At 40.8% G+C, this 22,368-nt stretch overlaps 1 protein-coding gene across 1 annotated transcript in view; it reads right to left on the bottom strand.

Moving 5' to 3' along the window:
- Positions 1 to 22,368, bottom strand: part of SVEP1 (sushi, von Willebrand factor type A, EGF and pentraxin domain containing 1) — a gene marked incomplete at its 5' end in the record, with an annotated part of 107,141 nt that overhangs the window by 31,053 nt on the left and 53,720 nt on the right. The window contains 15 exons of the mRNA XM_009701735.1: positions 371 to 538; positions 2,501 to 2,692; positions 3,003 to 3,087; positions 3,890 to 4,066; positions 4,857 to 4,976; positions 7,606 to 7,779; positions 9,807 to 9,977; positions 10,486 to 10,609; positions 15,077 to 15,201; positions 16,533 to 16,708; positions 17,352 to 17,553; positions 18,780 to 18,937; positions 19,968 to 20,169; positions 20,960 to 21,073; positions 21,950 to 22,063. Of these exons, the coding sequence (XP_009700037.1) occupies positions 371 to 538; positions 2,501 to 2,692; positions 3,003 to 3,087; positions 3,890 to 4,066; positions 4,857 to 4,976; positions 7,606 to 7,779; positions 9,807 to 9,977; positions 10,486 to 10,609; positions 15,077 to 15,201; positions 16,533 to 16,708; positions 17,352 to 17,553; positions 18,780 to 18,937; positions 19,968 to 20,169; positions 20,960 to 21,073; positions 21,950 to 22,063 (2,302 nt within the window). The remainder of the gene's footprint in view (positions 1 to 370; positions 539 to 2,500; positions 2,693 to 3,002; positions 3,088 to 3,889; positions 4,067 to 4,856; positions 4,977 to 7,605; positions 7,780 to 9,806; positions 9,978 to 10,485; positions 10,610 to 15,076; positions 15,202 to 16,532; positions 16,709 to 17,351; positions 17,554 to 18,779; positions 18,938 to 19,967; positions 20,170 to 20,959; positions 21,074 to 21,949; positions 22,064 to 22,368) is intronic.

Genomic DNA, 22,368 nt, shown 5'->3' with positions numbered 1-22,368 from the left:
CAGCTTTCTTACAGCCTGAAGAGACATAGTTAATTCTTTATGATCAGGGCCTTGAATTTACCACGGAAGGACTAGTTCTGTAGTAACTCCAAGGGAGAGGGCTTCCTATTGAATTGGTCTATCATTCCCCATGATTCCTCTCCGTTCTCCACCTCCAGAGTGTATTCAGCTGCCGTGAAACTACTTCAAGAAATGCCTACATGTCCCATACTAACTTGACAGCCCACAAAAACATCTCCATCACATTTAATTTCCAGAGAGTTAAGAGAGAGGCAGTAAAAATGAATGTGTGCAGTTATAAAGGACTTGTGAAGCAATGCAACAGTTTTACTCGTCCTGACTATTAGTCCAGTAATGCTAATCTACATACCCTTCCTTACAGGCGTAAGAGACTGTGTTTCCAAAAGTAAAGTTATTCCCAGTGATGACTGCATCTTTGATGGCAGGAGGGGATCCACAAGAGACAATGTTGCAAGTTGGAGGTGTGCTGTTCCAGTTCCCTGAAGATGCACAGACAAGCACAGAAGGACCCTGAAGGCTGAGACACAAAGATCATTATTAAGGCTGCCATTTCAGTCCAGGTGAGGAACAGAAAGAGGTGCTTTACTCCTCACTGACTTCCTGGCCCCACTGAAACCAAGGGGAGTCTCTCACTGACTTCAGTGGAGGCCAGAATCTCACCCTCTGTTCATGAAAAAGCACTGCTGCTGCTGTCAAAAAAGCTGGTCTTCAGATTATTTTGAAGAGAGAGGCTGGTGGAATTGATGTGCCATGCAGACACACACATAACTTCTGCTGTATCTTTGCCCATCTTTGAGCCACAAAAGAAAGTCACAGGGTGCTTAAGTATTTAGTTAAGCCTAAAGATTTACTTGTACACCATCAACACCATGCCAATCTTGAGACTTGCAACTAGGCCTCAGTCTGAGACCTGATTCACTCAAGGACTTAAACACTATCTTCACTCAAAAAACTGAATGAAATGCTCCAGTTCAGGTTTGTTTACAAAAAGACATTCAGTTCCTTCAGGTGGTAAAGGATTTTGCTTGAGTGAATGGCCATATACAGTTCAAGTTGATGGTATTTTTTTGTTTCCTTAGCTGAGGAAACAGCAATGGATTGGTACAAAAGGTGTGACTTGGTTGTCTAAACAGAGGTATTCAACACCCTGAGATGCCCTCGGTGAACTGCCTGGCCTGCAGCTGCTCTGTCAGCTGCCTGTGGATTCCCAGTACGTCCCATGGCATATCTGAGAGCCCTGCACAGGTGTGTCTGATTCCCTACAATTTAGTCTAAAATAGTATTACACCCCCATGTTCAGTTGACTGAAATGAGCTTAGGGGTTAATGGAAGAGAACAACACTGACCTGTAAAGCCCTTACAGATAGGGCACAGGCCCTTCTCAGGGCAGTGGGCTCTGCTGACGTGTGGCAATATGTTTAAGACAAGAAGTACGTAAGAGGTGCTTGAAGGAGGAGACTGGGTCCACATACAGGTTCAGAAATAATGCGTAAGAGGGACACTGTTTGGGAGCGCTTCCCCTGGAGTGGTAACCACAGGAGGGAGGACTCTCTCACCAAGTTATGCTAGACAGGCAAAGGGCATTTTTTTGTGGTATTTGCTGCCTGTATGTTCTAAGTTCATGGTCAAAAAACTCACTGGCATTGGTAAAAACACCGCCTGGTTTAGTGGGGTACAGATAAGCCCTCACTGTGGATCTACAACTTAACACTACACTGGACTGCAGCGGACGTATGCCTTTATATTAACACGGTTAAAACATTCACCAAGTGAGCACCCCTCACCTACCTGCCTCCATCTGGACAAGGGAATGCTTGCAGCAGGAAAATACAGAAAAAAATTCAGACTTAAACAGGTCCGTATGAGACCGCTTATGTCAGAGTATATCTGGTAGAGGAACAAGCAGATACCAGGAGAGGCAGAAACCTGCACTTGAAGCCACATCCTTGGATACAGCACTACACTATTAATTTTTAATTGCAGCATATTAAAAATGTGTTTCCAATATTATTACTCACAAATGTAAAACAGAATAAATGACTATTACAAAGAGTTCAAGGAGTAAATTAGTAACTTGCAGAAGGTTCTTTCACCAAAGGCATTGTAAAACAATAACAAAAATAATATTGGGTATACGCTAAAGCTGAAGAGGTATGATAATCTTTAAAGACAAATGAAGACTTCCAAAAATAATGACAACTATTTTTCTGAATATTCAAAATATATCTTTAAGCGTGATGGTAAAATGAAAGCATTGCATATATATATACATAGCAAATCCTGAATGACCTTCTTGAACTGCTCCAATTTAGGATGAAATACAGAAAGTACCTTCAAAATATAAAGAAGTCTTCTTACATTCTATTTTAGTATTTTATCTTTCTGAGCAATGATCCCAGCTTTGTCTCTTTCAGACATAACTTAGACCTTCAAGCAAGCATGCCGCCAATACTTGGCTCAGGAATGTCCCTGCATTTACCTGTATCCATTCTCACAGGTGTATGATACAGAGGAAAGGTAGGTTGTGCCAGTGAGTGTGTATTTTCCATTGCTGATATCCTGTGGGCTAGGACAAGTCACCACTTCACAGGAGGGGGGAGGATGATTCCAAATGCCACTAGCAAGGCACAGAATTTCCTTTTCACCCACTAGGACGTATCCATCATTGCACCTGAGTTAGAAGAAAAGAAGTGCTAACACAGAGCCTTTTATGCACAACATAATCAGCCATTCCTCTTCTCTCTTCATCCACACCTGCATACACCATCTTTCTCTGCAGGGCATTGAGAAGTAGTACGGGAATAAACATTCAGCTCTCCTAGTGAATAGCTATGGTTATAACCAATGTCTTTCCACTACTTTAATCCCATCTTGCTCCTCTCCTTCATTTCAACCACTCTCTCAATTCAGCCGTACTCTCATTTGTTGCCAGACTCTCAATCAATTATTAATATAGCACTTAAAACATACTAAATTCCTACCTGTATACCACCTTATTGTGGTATGTAAAATTTGAGCCCAAAATGGCACTGTTCTCTGGAATAACTGGTCCACCACAGGATATAGCTTTAAAAAGACAGGATGACAACAGAGGTTGATACAACACAAATAAAAAAGAACAGAAAACCAGGATTTGCTTTGTTTTCTCTAAATAGGTTTGAAGAGGTGTAAAGCTCTAGGTAACACTGGGTTCTTGACTAAGCTATAACTGACATTTAGGGCTCTTTATCTGACTTCACCTTACTGAGAAACTGGATTAACTGAAAACAGGTAGTTGGAGCTGTTCTACAAATCACACGCTTGACTGTCAAGAGGACTCCATATTAAAAGTAATTGGTTTTTTTGACAAAGGACAAAGTAATTGTTTTTTTGACATTGTCTTTGTCACACCTTCATTGTACACTGTTGCTTCACCCCCTTAGTTCTGGTTTTCTGAAGCAACAATTTCTGCAATTATACCATGTATATGTATGTGCACCAGCCTGTCCTCTCTGACTGCTTTTTATCCACTGAAACACAGTTAATGATCTTTAAGACATTAAGTTCCCACAAGTTCCTTGAAAATGGGAGGCTGGGTGGAGGAGAAAGACATTTCTAATGCTTGCATTAAAATGAGATGAGTCTATGCCTTTGACACGTTCGAGAATCTGCATAACAGAGTATCACTATGAGTATGACAACAATTGGAAAAGCTTGAACTGGTGCTTACGTCCCTTAAGACAACAGAGACTTCAACACTGAGACCCAGGTCTGCAAGGACAGGGTTTCATTAGCTGCTGTGGTCTCTAAAGGTTCTACACTACTACCTTTCCCCTTCCATCCCTCTAACACCACACATTACAATACGCCTTCTCCCCAGGAACTGCACCTTCACAATATGGTGTTGGGTGGCTCCACTCTCCAGACTCCATGCATGTAAGTTTAGTCACTCCTGTCAGCTGAAACCCTTCTTCACAGGAAAATGTTATTTCACTGCCAACACTGTAAGTGTCCCCATATAAATGGCCATGCTCTGGATTTCCTGGGTTACGGCACTTCACTGGTTCTGAGGAGGAAGAGAGAAACTATCAATAACATAACTAAGTACCAGGTTTTATATGCAAGTTGCAGGAGATATCCTTGGGAATTTTCTGAAAGTAGGAAGGCAGAGCATGTGGAAAACCTCATAAGTATTTTAAAGCCTTACCAGCTTTTCTCTGTTCTGTATGTTAGTGACAAGCACCGAAGATTTGTGCAAGTAAGCTATTCTTGATGTGGAAGAACCCTCTGTAACTGAGTTTGCATTCACTGTCAGAAGCAAACACATCTCACAGTCCTTTTTTCTTCTGTGAGGGAAAGCCTGTTCCAGCATGTCGAGCCCTAAACATGAAATCAGCTCAGCTACCTTTTACTGTGACCTATGCCACTGGCTTGTCATCTTCATGCAAAATTACCTTGCTTAATGTTTCCACAGGCAGCTCAAGCCCTACTCCGATGCCTGTATTCAAATACTTCTTCACTGCACAGCTCTGCTCTGAGAGGCGACACATTGTGGCATGTGGCCTTCCTGGGTCTTCAGCATGTGCTCCATGTGCAAGAGGATTTTGCATGTATGTATCTCTCTGAGCAGAATCCCAATGACAACTGTCTCCATAGGGAGAGGTAAGTTCTTAAGAAACAAAAGGAGATACTTCATCACAGCCTCATTCAGGCCAAAGTGACCTGGAGATGAGAGCATGCCTGCCCTGTCCCTGCCCAGATATCAATTACTGGAAACTGCCTTCCACAGCGGGAGACAGGACACTGGCCTGTACAGAACCTTGGAAAGTCTAGCCTCATGTTTTTCTTTCCCATACCTGCACATTTTTTACCATCTCCTGTGTAAGGAGGGATGCAAGTGCAAACATAGGATCCATTTGTGTTGAGACAAGATGCATGCTCGTTACAGTCTGATCCAACAGCACATTCATCAACATCTATAAAAAAGAAACACAAAAAACATGTCTCTAGGGTGTTATTTATATTAAGCACCTGCTTGAAATTTGTGTCTCACTAAATGTCAAGAGGAATCGCTTTAGTAAGCATAATGAAAAATCACTCTTACTCCAATCACATTTTTGATGCACTATTAAAAATATTTAATATTCAAATTAGTATTTATGCTTTCTGTATAATTTACTATACAGTATTGTGAAATGTGAGAAAATTAGAGGCAAATCCTATTAACATTCAGTCAATACTTCCACAAAAAGTATCTAGTTTCCAAGTAGTAAAAGAACAGACATTGTAACTCATGTGCTGTTACTACTTGTTTGGACAGATACTACGAGGGAGGACTTCTGCATTAAAGAGTTGCTTGTGAAATCTTCTGTATCTCAAACTTCCCACCTGTAAGACAGGAAAACTTAGCCAAGGGGGGAAACACTCTGAACATAAAATACTATTAGAGCCCCATGTTTGCCAAAGAGAGTTACATTAGATTAGGAACGAGAAGTGCCTGCAGTTGCCAGAAAAGTTAAAATGAGTTCAAAATATATTAGTCATTACATTTAACTATTTATATGATCGTAGTGCCTAGAAATGCCAATTGATGATGTGTGCTATATGTGGCTTCGTACTGTAGAGCAAAAAAAAATCCCTCACTCCAGAATACTTCGTATCAGCTTTCAAATCCTGACTGTACAGAAGTGTCCTTGGTATGTAATCAATGAATCATAAATCGTAAAGGGTCAGTTTCAAAGTATCTAATTGAAAAATGCTGGCATCAGGGATTCTTTATATAAACCAGTTTGCTAGAGATAGAACAATTCTTCACTTAAAAGCCATGCTACCGGACAGCTGTTGAACTAGATATACCATGCAGACATATAGCTGCAGTTGTTTGCCCATTTCCAGGCAAAAAAGCAACAAAATTTACTGAATTAGTGTTTATTCTTCACTGCTGAGTCAGTCTGGCCAGCATGAAAAGAACCCAACAATGTTCTGAACAGAAAAGGAATTTCTTTCTGACATGCAGGATGAAAGCTGCACATTAAAATCAAAACAGTTGCCAATTACACAAGCATCAGGAGAATGCAAAGTGCCACCAGAGCAGAACTGGAATGACTGCTCCTCCTGTAATGTCTTGTAAGGCAAGGAAGAGTGGAAGGACACTATGAATAGGATTCATAACAGAGCAAAAGGAATGCAAATGGTGTACCAGGCTTTGTTGGCACCTGCCTGGAGTGTGAATCAGAAAGGTAAAGGGTGGGTCAGGGTGCCAAGGCCACTCTTGTTTTCATTTTCCCCTTAGTCTACTCTGCTTTATGAGAGACAAGACAAACTGGAAGGTGGGGCACAGGGTTTTTCCTTTGCAAGATCATGCTTCCTACAGATGCAGAGACACTGAACTATTTAGACAACCTTGCAGCATCTGCTCAGAACCTGCTCATCTTTAGGCCTTGGTATAAAGTGCAAAGGAGAAAAGCAAAGAGAGGAACAACAGACTGGTGTCTGGACTGAAAAAATTATGTGCTGACCAGGAAGTAAGTTATGGTGTGGCAACTACATGATGAACTGTGTCCATAAGTGCACTTCCAGCCCTCTCAATGCTGCAGCTGCTTGCTGACAGGCATGTGTGGAACAACCAATAAACTCCCTCGGTGGAAGAAGGCTCCGAGGAGATGGGCAAAGGAGATCTGCCCATGAAGCTCAGGGAATAATGCAGGGTGTGACTGAACACTGCCGTTACAAAGAAGCTGACTCTACACAAGGGGACAGGAAGGTAGTCTTTGTTTTAGATAAACAGCTATAAGCAGTTCAGTGGATCAACTGATGGTGTAAATGCTTCTCCCTGAGTTCATTAAAAGAGTGAGAATGTCTCCCACAGTTAGCTAGCCCTGCATGGGAGGGAATTGAATAAGTGGCACAGGCCAACACAGAGTATAAACAGACAACTAGCAATGGACTTGAGCTGGCTTCAATTCACGTATCCATTCCCGGCTACTGGGGATGCCCAGTATCACAACAGTGAGCATATTATAGACTGGTAATGGGAAACACATTGGTATTGTGATTGAACTGTGTATTGCAATTTCTGTATTTTGCTAAGTGTAACTTGCATTTATTTGTAGTGTGTTATGCAGTATATTTTTTATCACTCTGCTAAATCAGGAATCCTGTGTAGCATCAACTACCTTCAAATAACTAAATTTGATATTAAACATTACAACCGCCACATGTGGAACATCTAAAGAACCTGGTCAGAGAGCGTGGGACACTGACAGCGTGCTGAAGCACAGGGAAATGCACAGGTTAGAAGCAGAGAATGCAAGGACTCCAAAGCTAAATGAACCTGGAAGGAGAGAGGCTTGGAGTGCAATGCAGGCTTATTAAGTATAGGGTGTGGGGCACACAAGAGGGCTGACAGATAAAGGTGCGAGAATGTAGTTTTGGTTTCACACAATGCTGAGCACAGTATTTCAGAAACTGTGAATATCTTGCAGTGCAATTTCTGAGACTCTGGCCAGCCTTCACAATTTCAGAATGAAATCCCACCCAAACCCAAGGGCACAGGAGAAATGCAATATCACCAGCTCATGCAGCCATATGTATGGCACATCTCACCAAGGCAAGATGGTGAAATGCTGTTCCAGCTCCCTTTGTCCAGGCATAACATCCTGGAGTCGCCCAACAAATAGTACCCATTGTTGCAGTGGTAAGTAACGGTACTGCCAGCAAAAAAGTCCTCAGCTGAATAAAATCCATTTTCTAACGGTGGAGGTACTCCACAGCTGATTCCTGCAACATGAATGAAAAGAGAGCACAGACATTAGCAGAGCAGGCAGATCAACTTCAGAATAATTCCACATGAGAGCCACTACCAAAGATTTTTTCTCTGCAGCTGTGGAATCCCACCTGCAAGAAGCCTAGACCTGTTCTGAGGTAGCTAATTAATTCCAGGTCCAGTGTAGGGTCTTGTTTTGTGGGTCCTTGTCATTCAGAGAGTGAGCAGGACTCTCCAGCTCCATCTATTCTGTTAGCTCTGGAGGAGACATCTGTGATTAAGATCTGAGCAGATGCCCTTCAGTCACAGGACCCTTCCCCTCATAATCAATAATCCTTGGTGTGTTTTAAGGAAAAAGTTTGCCTCCAGGAAGGTTCCTGTTATTTCCCTTCACTGAAAAACAAGCTCAATGTTACTCTGGTTTAACACTGCAAAACTAGCTAACGGATTACTGCTAAGAGTTTATAGTACTGGTCTGAGACCAGGTTGTGCATGAACGATGGTGAGACTGGAACTGACCTCACATACAACCTTTGGCATCACTTTGACTTTGACTATAGTAAAAAAGCCCTTCTGATCCCAGCTGTGCCAGCAGAAGGCATCACTGTACCTGCCTGCCGGAGGCTCCTATTTACTCTAGCAGAGTTGCTTCTCTGCATCTTCATTTCAAATAAGATGACATGAACTTATTCCAACAGCTACACAGCCCATCTTTGTAACTACATGGATTGTAGTAACTCCTTGCTTCCCAGCTGTGTGCAAGGATCACACAATTAGACACTGTGACGTGTTTAGAGCTACAGAACTGAAGAGCCTGTAACAAAGACAGGCTGTCAGGGGAAGGGGACCTGTGGTTTCCGGGGTCTTTGGTCGGAAGAAGAGGAAAACGATCCTGGTGGGTGAAGGCAGGGATGACAGTGAGACTGATTCAGTCAGTAGAAGAACCTTTTCTGTACCACACCTTCCACTATAAACCGTGTAGTTCTTCATGCAGGAAATAGCTATCTTCAACCCACTTCCATTCATCCTGTGCTTGTGGAACAGGCTGAGAAAGGCCAGTGGGTGAATCTGGCCCTCATTCACTCAGCATTTTTGTGGCAGGTCAGCCCTGTTCTGTCTGAGCTCTGTGCTCAACAAGTAAAACTGGCTGGCCCAATATAGAGAAATCAGATGACAACACTAACAGGATTCTGGTGGCTTGTCACTGGTAACACACCAATAAAGAGCAAAGCTGTCTCTGTCACTGAACTTACGCTCTGCCCAGCAGGACTTGCTTTTGGGTAAATCCTCACATGCATCCTATTCTTTATGCAGGAGACAGATCCTGGATTTGTGCTATGAACAACTGAATAAAGAGGAAGACACGAAAATCGCATCAAATCTAGATCAAACTATTTTTAAGATATTTTTAACAAATTTGAAGATTTTGTCCAAACTACTAATCAATTTTGGGATCATGCAATACCTGCTTCTGGAGCTAATTTATTATTCTGCTGAAACAAAAACCACAGTCAGCTGCAACATATGCAACTTCATTCACATGTGCAGTTACAGCAGAGGAGAACCAAAGGAAAGGAGAAGGCAGGAGCAGGAAAGCAGGAATCAAAGAACCTTGGCAACCTGAATGTAAACAGCCCAGTTTCTTAGAATAAATCCTTTAAGTCCTGGAGCACTTCTAAGTGCTGACAGAAGTATCTCCTGCTTTTAAAGAAATTACTCTACAACCCACTAATGCCAAGGCTTTTACTTCACACCGAAGTGCCACTGAGGAGGAAAGTTCAGAATATCAGATTGTTGATCCAAACAGACTCATTTCTGCCATGGGCATCAGAAACTGACTGAAAAAGATGGCAGAATCTGGTTGTGGTGTAGTTCCTGCTCATTAAAAGATGAGTTTAGTTTTAAGCCTATATGTATATGCTGTAACATTGACAGATTCAAGTGCAACATAGCTGCACGGATAAACAGGTCATGAATAGTGAAATAGGTCGAAATAAAAGCTAGGGTTTCCTAATCCTGCCAGCCCACTGAGATAACTCACTTTCACAGCGGGGAAAAGGCCGTGTCCACTGTCCCAGGTTAAGGCAGTGTTGAACAGAATTTCCCACTATCTGGAAGCCGGGGTCACAGGAAAGGCTCACTTTTGACCCTGGCTTTAAATCCGCAGAAGAGGCCCGCAGATGTGGTATGGATCCTTGCAAAGACGGACAGTCTGTGGACAAAATATATGCATACAGTGAGAGATACAGCTATCTGCTGAAACAAATAAATTAGTTATCTGATTGTTTGATCCTGTATAAGTTTATCCAGCTTTGGGAAGTGTTATGTATGCTACATCCTGCTCGGGTTCAAAGGGTTTAGAGAATCATCAATATATAACATCAGAAAAGGAATCTGCAGGAAAAGAGGTGAGGAGGCAGTAGGTATTTTAACACCATCCAATTATTTTTAGAATAAAAGACAAGAAACACTTCTTTCTGACCCATCTTTCCCCATTTCAATTCAGGAAGCAATAAATCTCTGTCAGAGATTCCAATGAACTTTTGTTACAAAACTCTGGAATTCGAGGAATGAAGGACTGAATGTTCTAACTGTCAAATTATCAAAATAATTTATTCAAGGTTAGTAGGTCAAACTCTGCAAGCTAGCATATTTGACCTCATAAAAGAGTCTTACAATATTGTTCAAAAAAAAAGGGTTCTAGGAAGTAAAGTTCTAACCAGCACAAAATATACTCTTGTAATCTATCTTCACTCTTCCAACAACTCCTGGCAGGAAATCTGGCCAGGCTAGTACATTTCCTTTTTGGAGTTCTTCTGGACAGGATGTAGCCAGAGATTTTACCTATGGATTTAAAACAGTTGATTAGGTGCTGTTTAAGGAGCATGTAGGAAAAGAATGCAAAAATAATATTCCTTCCATGTCTGCATGCAACACTAGAACAAATCATTGAATAAGCAATGTCCATCCTTTCTAGCACAAGAGGCTTCTGGCTGAACTGCTTGTTTTTCTGTACTTATAAGCCAGCTAGCTGTGGACAGGCATGTACTGAGGCAATATCTGAAGGCATACTTCTCATACAAGCAAAGTATAAATCATAATTCTTAAAACACAATTGCATTTGTTAGCGTGAAAGAGAACGGTATTTATGTCAAAGAAAAAGGCAGGTGTGAGAATGCAACCTGCAGAGAAAACTTGATGTATTTGCTGAAATATGTCAAATAGGACCCAAAGGGAACTTAACGTTGAAGATCTGCATTCCGCAAACTCTGCTAGCACTGCACCAGGTTTAAGGAACAGAAACACAAAAAGGAGCAGTTTAATAAAGCGATTTGTTGTTTCCAGGACATGAATTTTGTGAATTCAATGCACCAGGCTCTTCAAAACACTCCAGGCAAGGCCCACCCACGCCAACACTAACAGCAGTACTGGCATTGACGTCAGCCAAAGCAGGGCAGGGCCATAACAAACCATGTACTGAAACAGGAATTATATAGGCAAACTAAGAATAGGAGAAACAAAGGAACACACTTTTAGATCAGCAGCAGATTCATATCTTGAGAGCAGATCTGGTCAAACATCTTTGATATAAAAGTTTTCCTTTTAAAACATAAATCCTTTAATGGCACCACTAGGGATTTTTTTTGCATTCTTACTACAAGAAACTGAAAAGCCAATGGGAATTCTTAAGCTGTTTCAGTATTGCATTTTAATGTTAAAAAAAAAAAATTCAGTAAGGTAAAAATATTTCTGCATTTTCGCTGTGACTCTGAGGATCTATTAAACATAGTAACTTCATTATATTTCTATCTGGCCACCAACAGAAGGAACTTGGGGACAACAACCCCAGATGGCACAGCAATTTTAAGCAATTGCCAGTGTAAATTATATGCAACAATAAGAATATGTAGAGAGACCCTTAATGATGGGATGTCGCATAAATATTCCATAGCGGTCCCTTGGAGAGAGCTCAGATGTCCTGGCCCCAACATTTCTAAAAAAGAAGGCCGTCTAGTTCCATTGGATGCTCAGGGAGACTTCTGCTACCTGAAAATGTTTTAAAACTGCAAATGAAAGACCAGGGCTTTGGATTCACTCTGCATTGCTTTGTTCACTGTAACTCCACAAACAGAAAGGAAATATAGTCCCAGAAGGTGACTGGGACTAAGGTGTATTATTGGCACACTACTTCCCATTACATTTCTCCTTATCAGGGCAGATGCAATCATATCTCAGCCACAGAGCTGCTGAAAAAAACATATGTGCCCCAAGGAGGATAAATGCACACCAAAGCGATAATTAAAGATTTCCTCTTTGTTGAAGATACCAGAGAGGGAAGTAGTTTACAGAGAAAAGTTGGTTATTCAATTAAGAGAAGATGTTAGTAATTAGGCTACTGAGACTACTTCCTACTCTTTGGCTCTTCTGTGCTGAAGAGTCATTCCAACAATTCCCTGGCAGGGAGAAAGGAATGCTTCCTTCAGCAGCATGACAAAATGAACGAAGAAGAGCAAAGATGAGCAGCCCAGTGGGCTGTGTACATCTCAGCACAGACAGCCTACCCATACAATACATGCAGCATGGCTTCAGGGCACAGATAGCTGGTTAGAAAGCACAGGTGTGCCCAGTTCATGTGGAACATTTGGGAAACTGCCTTTCTCAGAAGGGTGACTGGCTTCTGTCAAGGCTGCAGCGGACGAAATCAACTACCAAGAGTAATCTGCTATACTGTCTGTCTTTGAGAGAAAGGAAGGTACACCACGAATCTCAGACTGAATTATTCTCACATTTCCTCTACCCTGATCTCCAGCAAGGCAGACGAGACTCTTTTAAAAGAGTCAGGTTAGCTGGAGAAGACAGCAACCTGCTCTGTTTATTCTGAGACCATTTCAAAGATCTCACTTCAACAGTATGTGCTCATGGAAACTGCTTAGCCCAAGGGCTGCAGATAAACTGCAAGGAATATGCAGAGAAAAATTTCCAGTGTGGGAAAGTCAGTTTGGGAATCAGCCCCTCCAAGCCATATGATGGAGAATGGAGGGCCAGAAAGGACCTCACAGTCCCATACGCTGTCTACTCAGCAACAAAACAACCGGACTGTTTGTTTACCTATACAAAATTAATGTGCAAGTGGATGAGCAACTAATGTACTCCAAGAAAAACCTTAAAGAGTGGATTTGGTCTTTACGTTATTCACTGGGCAACATACTCTGTCACCTGCTTTTCTTTATGGCTGAGAATAGGAAGGCAAGACTTACTAAACACTTCCAACGGGCCACTACAAAACTGATAATAACAGATAAAAATAGTGACTTACTATCCCGAGCTCTGAAATTAATGAGGTAAAAATTTTATAGGTAGCTTACTTGGCTCAGTTCCCTGTCTGGTCTCATGTCTGTCTTTTCAGATGAGTAATACGGATACTATAAATAAAGGGCAGGATTTTCTTCCTTGTCCTAATTTTGTAGGATGTTTTTTGCATTTGAAGCAAATAGGAATTTAATCAAGCCTGTCATTAAGGACAGATAACTACTGAGAAAGACTCAGCACTTAACCTCTTCATCAGTGTGACCTGTAAAATCACATGTATACCTATCAGCTTCAAAACAGCTAATGAACAAAAACCTGAAGATCTGACTTGCAAATGCAACAATTAGTGACCCCAAAACCCAAGAACAGAAGCAGATTGCTGGGCAGTTCTGAACCTCGCAGGAAGCCAAAATAGCAAAGAAAAGGAGAAAGCAGCAGACTGGATGCTGGTAGCAAAAATTCTGCTTTACTTCTATTTTCTGTTCATTTTATTATTTCTTATTTGGATCATGGATAACAAGCAGTGATAAGCCACCAAATAGTGATAAAAACTTAAAAAAACACCAGGAGAAGAGCAAAACCTTTTAACCCAAAGGTCCTGCCCACAAGAAATGCTTCTAACTTTGAACATCAGTCCTTGCTATTCAAGTGTTACCAACAGTTTCATAATTTCTGACCTTCAGGATTGAAATACTAATGACCAGGAAGTGGTGATGGAGCGCACTGTCATCAGGTTTGCAGATAATATCAAACTGGGAGGCCCAGCCAGTATGCTAAAGAACAGAGCTGCATCCATAGGGGCCTTGACAGTCTCGAGGAATGGGCCAACACAGACCTCATGAAATTCAACAAGAATAAATGAGAAAGAAAAACCTCTGAATGGTAGAGGCTGGGCAAAGTCTGGAGAGGGAGCAGCTCTGTGGAAAAGGGCTTAGGGGCTCTGGGAGGCAGTGAGCTGAGTATTGGCCAGCTCTGTGCCCTGGCAATAATGAGGACCAACAGCATCCTTGACTGTGTGAATACAGTCACATAGAAAACCAAAGAAGGGATTATTCCCTCTTTTCAGTGCCTATTAGACCACATCTGGAGGATTGCATTCCATTTTGTGCTCCTCAGTATGAGAAAGACATTGACAAGCTGGAGCAAGTTCAGGGCAGAGCATCAAAAAGGTGATGAGCTGGAGTATTTGCGCTGTGAGAAGAGGTTGTCGGACCAAGGCTGGTTCAGCCTGGAATAGAGACAGCTTTGGGGACAACTAACAGCAGTGCTTGGTACCTATGGAGAGGTAATCAAGTATATAGTCAGGCTTTTTACAGCAGTGCATGGTGGGAGAAAGAAACAGTAGTCATAAATGGAAGTGGGAGGTCCCAACTAGATATAAAGAAAAAAATTTCATTCTGAGGGTAAGTAAGCATCAAAGCTTGTCTCCCAGAGAAGCTGAGGGATCACTGTCCTTGCAGACATCTTTTGATCTACAGTAATTTTTAACTCTGAAAGTTTAGTGCCAAACTTTTATTTTTGGTACGTGAATAAAAGTAGCCTAATAGTGAATTATGCTGCCCATTCAGACTTTTTCCTGGGACTATATAGCTCAGATTTTTTATAGTGTCTAACGCATTGACAGAAATTCTGGTGCTTCCCCTCTGAAGTTTATTGGTGCCTTCACACAGCAGGATGAGGGAACTGTAACAAGCCCTTAGCTTGTTTCATTGGCTTTTCTCCCTCTTCTAGCAGGACTGCTAGCTTTTGTGCATGCCTTTGTTTCTCTTTCAAAGCTACATAATACAGTCAAAGAGAAGGTGACTCAGTGTTGATTTTACCACACCTCATTTTGCTAAAAGCTACTCTACTTACTATGCTAAGCTTACTACCATAAGCCAGAGCTTCATCTGGTCCCCACTGACTTCTGTGGGAACAGAGGTCTATCCAATATGCTAACTTGGAATGCCTTTTTAAATGTTCATCCTACCCCTGTGCTCAAACATGGCAGTAAGGACTTACCTGCTGTGGAGACAGGACATGGTCCCAAATGTTGAGCTGGCTGATGGAGCCCACAAACGATTCAGCTGGGTTGAATCCCTCTCCTTTCTGATCTTGCTCTTGACCCAGTACCAGCGCACCACCACCTAAACTCAAAGAAAATTAGAACAGCGATAGGAAACAAAGCCTTACAGCAGGGATCCTCATAGAAAGATTAAAAGCTAAGCAGAACAAAGCTTTTGCTACCTTGTGTTACTAAGATTTTGTAGTGCAGGAGACCAGCCACCTTCAACAAACTCTCTCAACAAACCTCTGGGAAACCTTATGCTATACTGAGGTAAGTGAGCGTAACAATTTGGAAGTGACTCTCAAATACGTTTTAATACTAAATTCATGCTAATGAGAGCAGAAACTCTACATGGCTGCCTCAGGAATGGTATTGGCTTTATGAGACGACTTCTAGCTCAGTATTTGAAGCAGATTACAAAGCAATGCAAAATGCAGTTTTGAGCAGGTGGGCCATATTTTACAGTGTTAACTTGCACTTCCTGCTTTAAACAAAAGCTTAGAAAGTCAGATAGAATAAACTTGATTCCAAGCCCTCAGAAGCACATTGGTGATTAAACAGTCAATGTTCTGAGATGCCGTACAGTTAAATTTCCTCTTCTCAACGAGTTGCACGGATGATGTGGACATGCATCTTGTATGTCAGACTGTGTGCAAAGGGCAAAAAGTAACGGAGACTGCACATTTCCTTAGATCTTGTCTCTGGAGATGTAACCGGGAAAGACAGGGGCAAGCATAAGGTACGCAGACTAAAATGCTTCACTATTTTATTTTTTATTTTAATATGGGTAGTTTTTGGAAACCGTATGTAAAATTGGACAATAGTAGTATGAAAACACTATCAAAAGCAAATCTCTTTGCAGCTATCTAATGTCAGGCCTTTCGCAGCTCTTCAATGCTGAAGGTATTCCTTTTCATGTCTTCTGATATTACTGGAAAGACTGCTGATCACAGGAAACAATGAAATAGCAAAACCCAACTTATTAGGAAAAAATGTAAACATAACTTTAAAAAGATGTCTGAAAGTAACAGGAGAAGGCTAAGTCAATCAACTCTGAGTGTGCATTTTTAAGGGATATGCCAGTTAAACTTAAGTTTGTTGTGTAAGAAACCAGTTCTCACGAAGACATTAAAAAATCAGCTCAGCACAGGCTCCTTTGTGGACTAAACTCTGTCATCTCCACAACAAGTTACCTACTAGTTTACTCTAGAAATTGGCACTAGGTTTTCAGCACCGCTGATGGAACTGTCCTCATGAACAAGAACAGCAAACATGAGCCCTGCATAAATGCTGAAAATGTGAAAACATACTAAAACCCACCAAAATAAACATTTCCTTGCAGGCATAGCAAATTCTGCAATAAAAACAGAATGAAGGCAACAGATCTGGTATAATATAAATAAAGCATACCAGGGATTTTTGAGCCAACAGAGAGCCCGCTACCACCATCAGACAGTTTTCCATCGATGTACACTTTCCATGCCCCATCCGTGCATGTCCATGTGACCGCAATGTGATGCCAGTTACCATCATTCACTGAAGGACAGTCTGTGATCCTCTCCTTCCCATTTACATAAAGAACCCAGCTGCATAGAAGGAAGATGAAGGCATGCTCAGTTGCATGCAGCAACTTTAAAAGCATGGTCTGTCCCACATGACTCAAAGAAATGTTATTTGCCAAACAAGGTAACTGTATCTATATCGTACGAGAAATCTCTCTTCAAAGATCATCATACAAGATACTTCTCTCTCAGTGAACTTGGAAATTTATGGTTAACATATGCAAAGCATGATGAAATAAGTAATGTGCTTTTGCACCAAAAGATGAAGACTCAAGTCTTGGCTGTATAGTGGATTCTTAAACTTGCCCCTGGGGTCCATCTCTGCTTTTGGAGTCACACTACAAGTACTCTGAGTGCTGAGCTCCATTTTATCCAATCATTGTCTCAATGTGTCCTTTAAATATGATGTAAATGTAGTCCAGACAAAAAAATATCCTGCTTTCTAAACTTCACTGCTTTCTTGCCATCACTATTCTATTTGGCAAAAAAAAAAGAGGGAAACAACGCAAGAAGAAAAACAAAACTAAGAGGTAACTCCAGCTACGGAGTTTGGATGCAGATTTTTCTACCCCAAAGTAGGTAAAACTGATATTCAGACTTCTGGTCTACACTTTCTTTATCAATTCAAAACATCTGTGTGCTACAGAAAAGCAGAACTGTGATTTACCCATTGTAATCAGTCAGAAGAAATGCATTATCACTTCCATTCTCCACTGCATAAGAAATAGGAGTCCCATAGTTTGTAGTGTCAGTGGATTTCATCCAGAATGTACATGTGATATCACCAAGAGATGGAAAAACACCATCAAGCATGACGTATCCATAGGTACCAGAGACTTCAAAATCAAGATTGAAACCAGAGGACTGTTCTGCAACAAAGACAAAGAGTTTTCAGAGCTACATTCCTGAAAACCCAGAAAGAGAATCAAATGGAATCTAAGCAAATGCAATAAAATGGAATGCAACCCATCTACAAAAATTATTCACTTTAAATTGATCAGAGGTAAAAAGAATGTATAGCAGTCTAACATCAGCCAGCATATAAAGCTTTCCAAGGCTAGAAAACACACAGGGTTTGAAGACAAACAACTGGAAAAGAAGCTGATTATTTAACAAACAATGAACATGAGCCTTGCTTTTCAGGCCTCTATCAATGAAATGACATATCCATCTGCCATCCAACAACCCAAAGAGGTGTGATCAGTTCGCTCCATTTTATTCACATGAGTCAAGATTAAAAAAAAAACCCAACCCAAACCAAACCAAACAAAAGAAAAACCCCAAGATTTTTTCTGTTCTGAACTTACTGGAATACACTGCACTTGTGTGGAACAGCACTTCTGTGCTGCTCTTCAATGCAAAGTGACATGCTTTACAAGGATAGTACATGTAAATGTATCAAGTGGAACTCTCCTGAAAGCTGGGTATTACTAAACTCTGACATAGGATGGCAGGTCTAAATTATCTGTATGTCCTCTACTGTCTCTGTAAAATCAACACAGGTTCTTAAGCTTCCACTTAAAGATTCACCAGCTATTAGTATAACACTTTATAATTTTCATGGAGTGGCTAAAAGACAATGGATTTGAGCCTCGAGGTTGTGTGGCCAAGCTCCAGCATCAGCCAAGAAGTTGCACTAGGTGTGACCCATTTTGCCTGACCATAGGGAACTTGATGCCCTTTTGCCTGTAGTGAATTTGATGCCTTTAGGACTTCTAAAGATGAGAATACCACATACTAATCTCTAACCCTGTGATGCAAAGCCCTACATGGAAATACAAGCAACAAAAAGAGCTTATTAACTCAGATACAAAGAGCAAATATAAATTAAACTCAATAGACCTACTAGGTATTAAAAAGATAAAACTATGCCTTAGAAAAGGTAAATGAATATAAATACGACACAGCACACATACTGTTACCTGTCTGCAATTACACTTATTAACACTGCAATCACATAGCCTCTACTCTGCCTCTCAGAGTCCCACCACTCTAGCTGCTTTCTGGGGAAGCTGTACAAAATCAGCCCAGCCAGTGCCAATCTTGCCCACAGACTTAGTTAAGCCACCTTTATCTGACACTTGGTCCTGTGTACCTGTTTCACACCTGCTGCCTGTAAAGCCAGGGGGACATTTACAAACGTACGAGTTCAAGGCATCCACACAGGTGGCTTGGTTTAAGCAGGGACTGGAGTCACAGTCATTGATGTTCACTTCACAGTTTAGTCCTGTGTACCCTGTCACACACAGACACCTACAGAGGAAAGAGAAGCACACTTCAAAGCGGCTGCTGTGACAACAAAGAATCCTGGCCATGAAGACAGATCTGCCAATTGGAATGGAATACACTGAAAAAAAAAAGATCAACAGAAGAGATACTACAGAATTAACTCAGTTTTATTTTCGTTGTTCCTTTAAGTATGCTTGTATTCTATTAGCTGCATAATATTTCTTCTTGATAGGGACAACACAATATTTAAACACAGTGCCTGCGGTTCCTCATATGAAACTGGGAAAGGCAATGACTGCATTCCTGTGAGTGAAGCATGTCTTCTAGGTCCACAGAATTACAGATAAGAGGTACTCAACTTCTCAGGCAGATATGCTTACATAAAGGGAAAACCAAGGCAGGAGAAAGGCACCATAATCTCTGTTACTTGGAAAACCAAGGTGTTTAAAAGACACCATAACTTCTGGGGCTTTGGGGAGGGAGTGAGTTATTAAACCCAGACAGTAACAGCTCGTCTATCTCTTTGTCTCTACAGTGATCTAGGATATGATACCGCTATTCGTATTTGTAACTTCTGATCTGAGTTCAAATACCCTGAAGTATAAAAATAAATATTTGGAAGATTCCATAAACTGTTTGTATTTTAATCTCTATATTCTCAATATGTACAACTTTCCCTGTCTTCCAGGCTATAGAAATGTAATATGATCAGGTACATAACTGGTTATCATCTATTCTTCTAGTGGAAAGCAAGACAAGCCCCTGAAGCTTGGGAAAGTGGATTTCTTTTGGAAGACCGATATTAAAACCATGCAGTCCTACCATGCTTACTCTTCAAACTCTGCATATTTTCTTTGCTGCCTACCATGGAATTTTTTAAGAGTGAGGATACTAGGATTTATTTTCTTCCCTTTTAAAATCTCCTTTAGTGTCCATAAAGGGACCATTTATATTGGATCAGGCTGCCAAATGCCTTGCTGAAATCTAAGAAGGCTGAAGCACCACAATATATCTGACTTTCCACACTGTATTATATTAATCATCTATTTTTCACCTGAAGCCGTTGATACCATCTCTGCATGTAGCTCCATTCCTACAGGGTCTGCTGAGACACTCATCGATGTTTCTTTCACACAAGACACCAATAAAACCTGGGAGGCACTTGCAGGAGAAACCGCCAACTCGATCTTCACAAATAGCTCTATTAAGACACGGATTTGAAAGGCATTCATTGACCTCCATTTCACAGTGAGCACCTGAGAAGAAAAGAAACAAAGTCACAGCTCTGCTTTGAATTAACCTAAGAAAGTTTACTAACGCATCTCTGTTTTAAGGACTGTTGCCGATCTTCTGGGAAACAGCAAACACCAGGGTAGCCATGTAGGTTTGGGATTTACTCCATTAACTGAGGTTAAGTGGTCATAGAAGAATTACAAGAACCATCTTTGCAGTTGTAGAAATTTACACTCAGTAAACTGTGGGGAATTTAAACGGATATTGGCCATTATGTGAGTAATTTGGGCTGAATTACGAAATCACCTGAGAAACTTCTGAGCAACTAATGAAAAACTGCTACAAAAGACATTTAGCTGGAACCTTAACTCTAAGGAGAAACATGAAACCCAGACTCTTTGGCACATGATAATCAACAGATATGCCTAAACTGTAGGAAGCTGAGTATGGGGATGGGGAGTAGTTTTAATATCGACCATCTTGTCTACTATTACAATATTTTTCATTTTTAAATAAAACTTAAAAAAACAATTTGCACTTATGTGAATGTCCTTATTCTGTCCTCAACATCACACAGTAAGTTCATGGCAAAACTAGTGACAGAAGACTGATTACTTAGTAAATACTTCTGAAGCTGTGCTTACACTACAGGGACTCCGAGAGATTAGATGGACCTAAGGAATCCAGTACATCCATATCAACATACAATATATGTAACATATAGCAATGAGATTGAAATACTTTGGACAAGGTAGGAAGACATCTTTTTTGGTCAGAAACAGCAAAGACTGACTTAAACAGAAAAAGGTGTACCTGTGAACCCTTTTGCGCAAGTGCAGCGGTAACCACTCTTGCCATCAGCACAGTGGGCTCCATTCAAACATGGACTGGAGCTACATTCATTTATGTCTTCCTCACACAAGAGACCTTTAAACAGCAAGGGTTACAAGGTATGATCAACACATAGTCAAGGTCTGCATGCTGCAGTGACTGAAACGTGGAAGACAGAACAGCACTACATGGCTTCCATAACAAAAGGCTATGGAGAGCAGGTGATAAAATTCCTTGTTTGCAAACTACTGCAAACATCTACAGAGATCACCTGTGCTATTTAGATACTGAGATGTGAAAAATGCCAAGTCCATGGTTTGTCTTTATAAAGTTTGAAAAATATTCAGCAAGTGTTGCTGTTGAGAAATGTATAGCCATAAACAAGAAAAATCAGGGAGACCACTTCTGGTGGAAAACACAAGGTCTTTTTTTTAATCACATAGAATTATCTCCTCAATAGTTTATTTCAATATTCAGAAATTAAGTGCTGTTTTGGCAAAGTACTCAAGCATGTTAAGTTTCTCCACAGAATTCAATACCTTCAACATCCATGCAAGTGAGAGTTAAAAACACCGAGAAAAAAGATAAGGAAAAGCCCACTCACTCACAGAGCTGCAGTGAAACAACTGCATAAATACTTTGTCTAGTCAGGCCATATTCAGTCTCACAAGCATTTTCCCTGTGAGTATTTACTATTTCGCTAAACTTCATTCATTTTTTTTCAGGTCAGAAATGTCACAAAACAGAAGCATACATGCATACACACACACACAGAGACTGTCCTTGAATGCTCATCCTCATATTTCAAAACCTATTCACACACGGTAGAACATTACTCTAACCTGTAGATCAGATTGCTTTCCTGTTATAATTCCATGGACGTGGAATTATACAGCCTTTATTTGTTGTGTTATCTACTTGGCACTGAAACAATGCCTGTCTGAAGAAGAGCTATGAAGTGAAATAAATTACCTGAATAACCTGGTTGACAATGGCAAACAAAGGTCCCAATGCCATCTTTACACATTCCATTGTTGTGACAAGGAGATGATTTACACTCATCAACTTCTGTTTCACATTTCAAACCTAGAATGCAAAATAAAGGACTGAGAACAGAGACAAATTTTGAAATTGTTCGAAACACAGAAGTCGTGACTACTTAATGTAGGAAAACGTAATTGATTAATTATGCACATTAGCAGACATTCAGGTTTATGATCTTCTCTTTAGATTTTGTTTTTAACACAGATCTGAGTCAAAATGTTACTAGAAAGGTATGATGCATATCAGGCAACAGACTGATCAGTTCCAGATAGTGGCATTTAATATCTATCACAAGTAACAGAGATCGCTTCTTGATAATAGCTGAAAAACGAGTCATCTGTTTGCTT

The sequence above is a fragment of the Cariama cristata genome, unplaced genomic scaffold, assembly GCF_000690535.1.
Source record: "Cariama cristata isolate BGI_N322 unplaced genomic scaffold, ASM69053v1 scaffold25936, whole genome shotgun sequence".
NCBI classification, from domain to species: Eukaryota; Metazoa; Chordata; class Aves; order Cariamiformes; family Cariamidae; genus Cariama; species Cariama cristata.
Note: the sequence above shows the minus strand (reverse complement) of the source record. Positions and strands in the feature narration are given on the sequence as shown.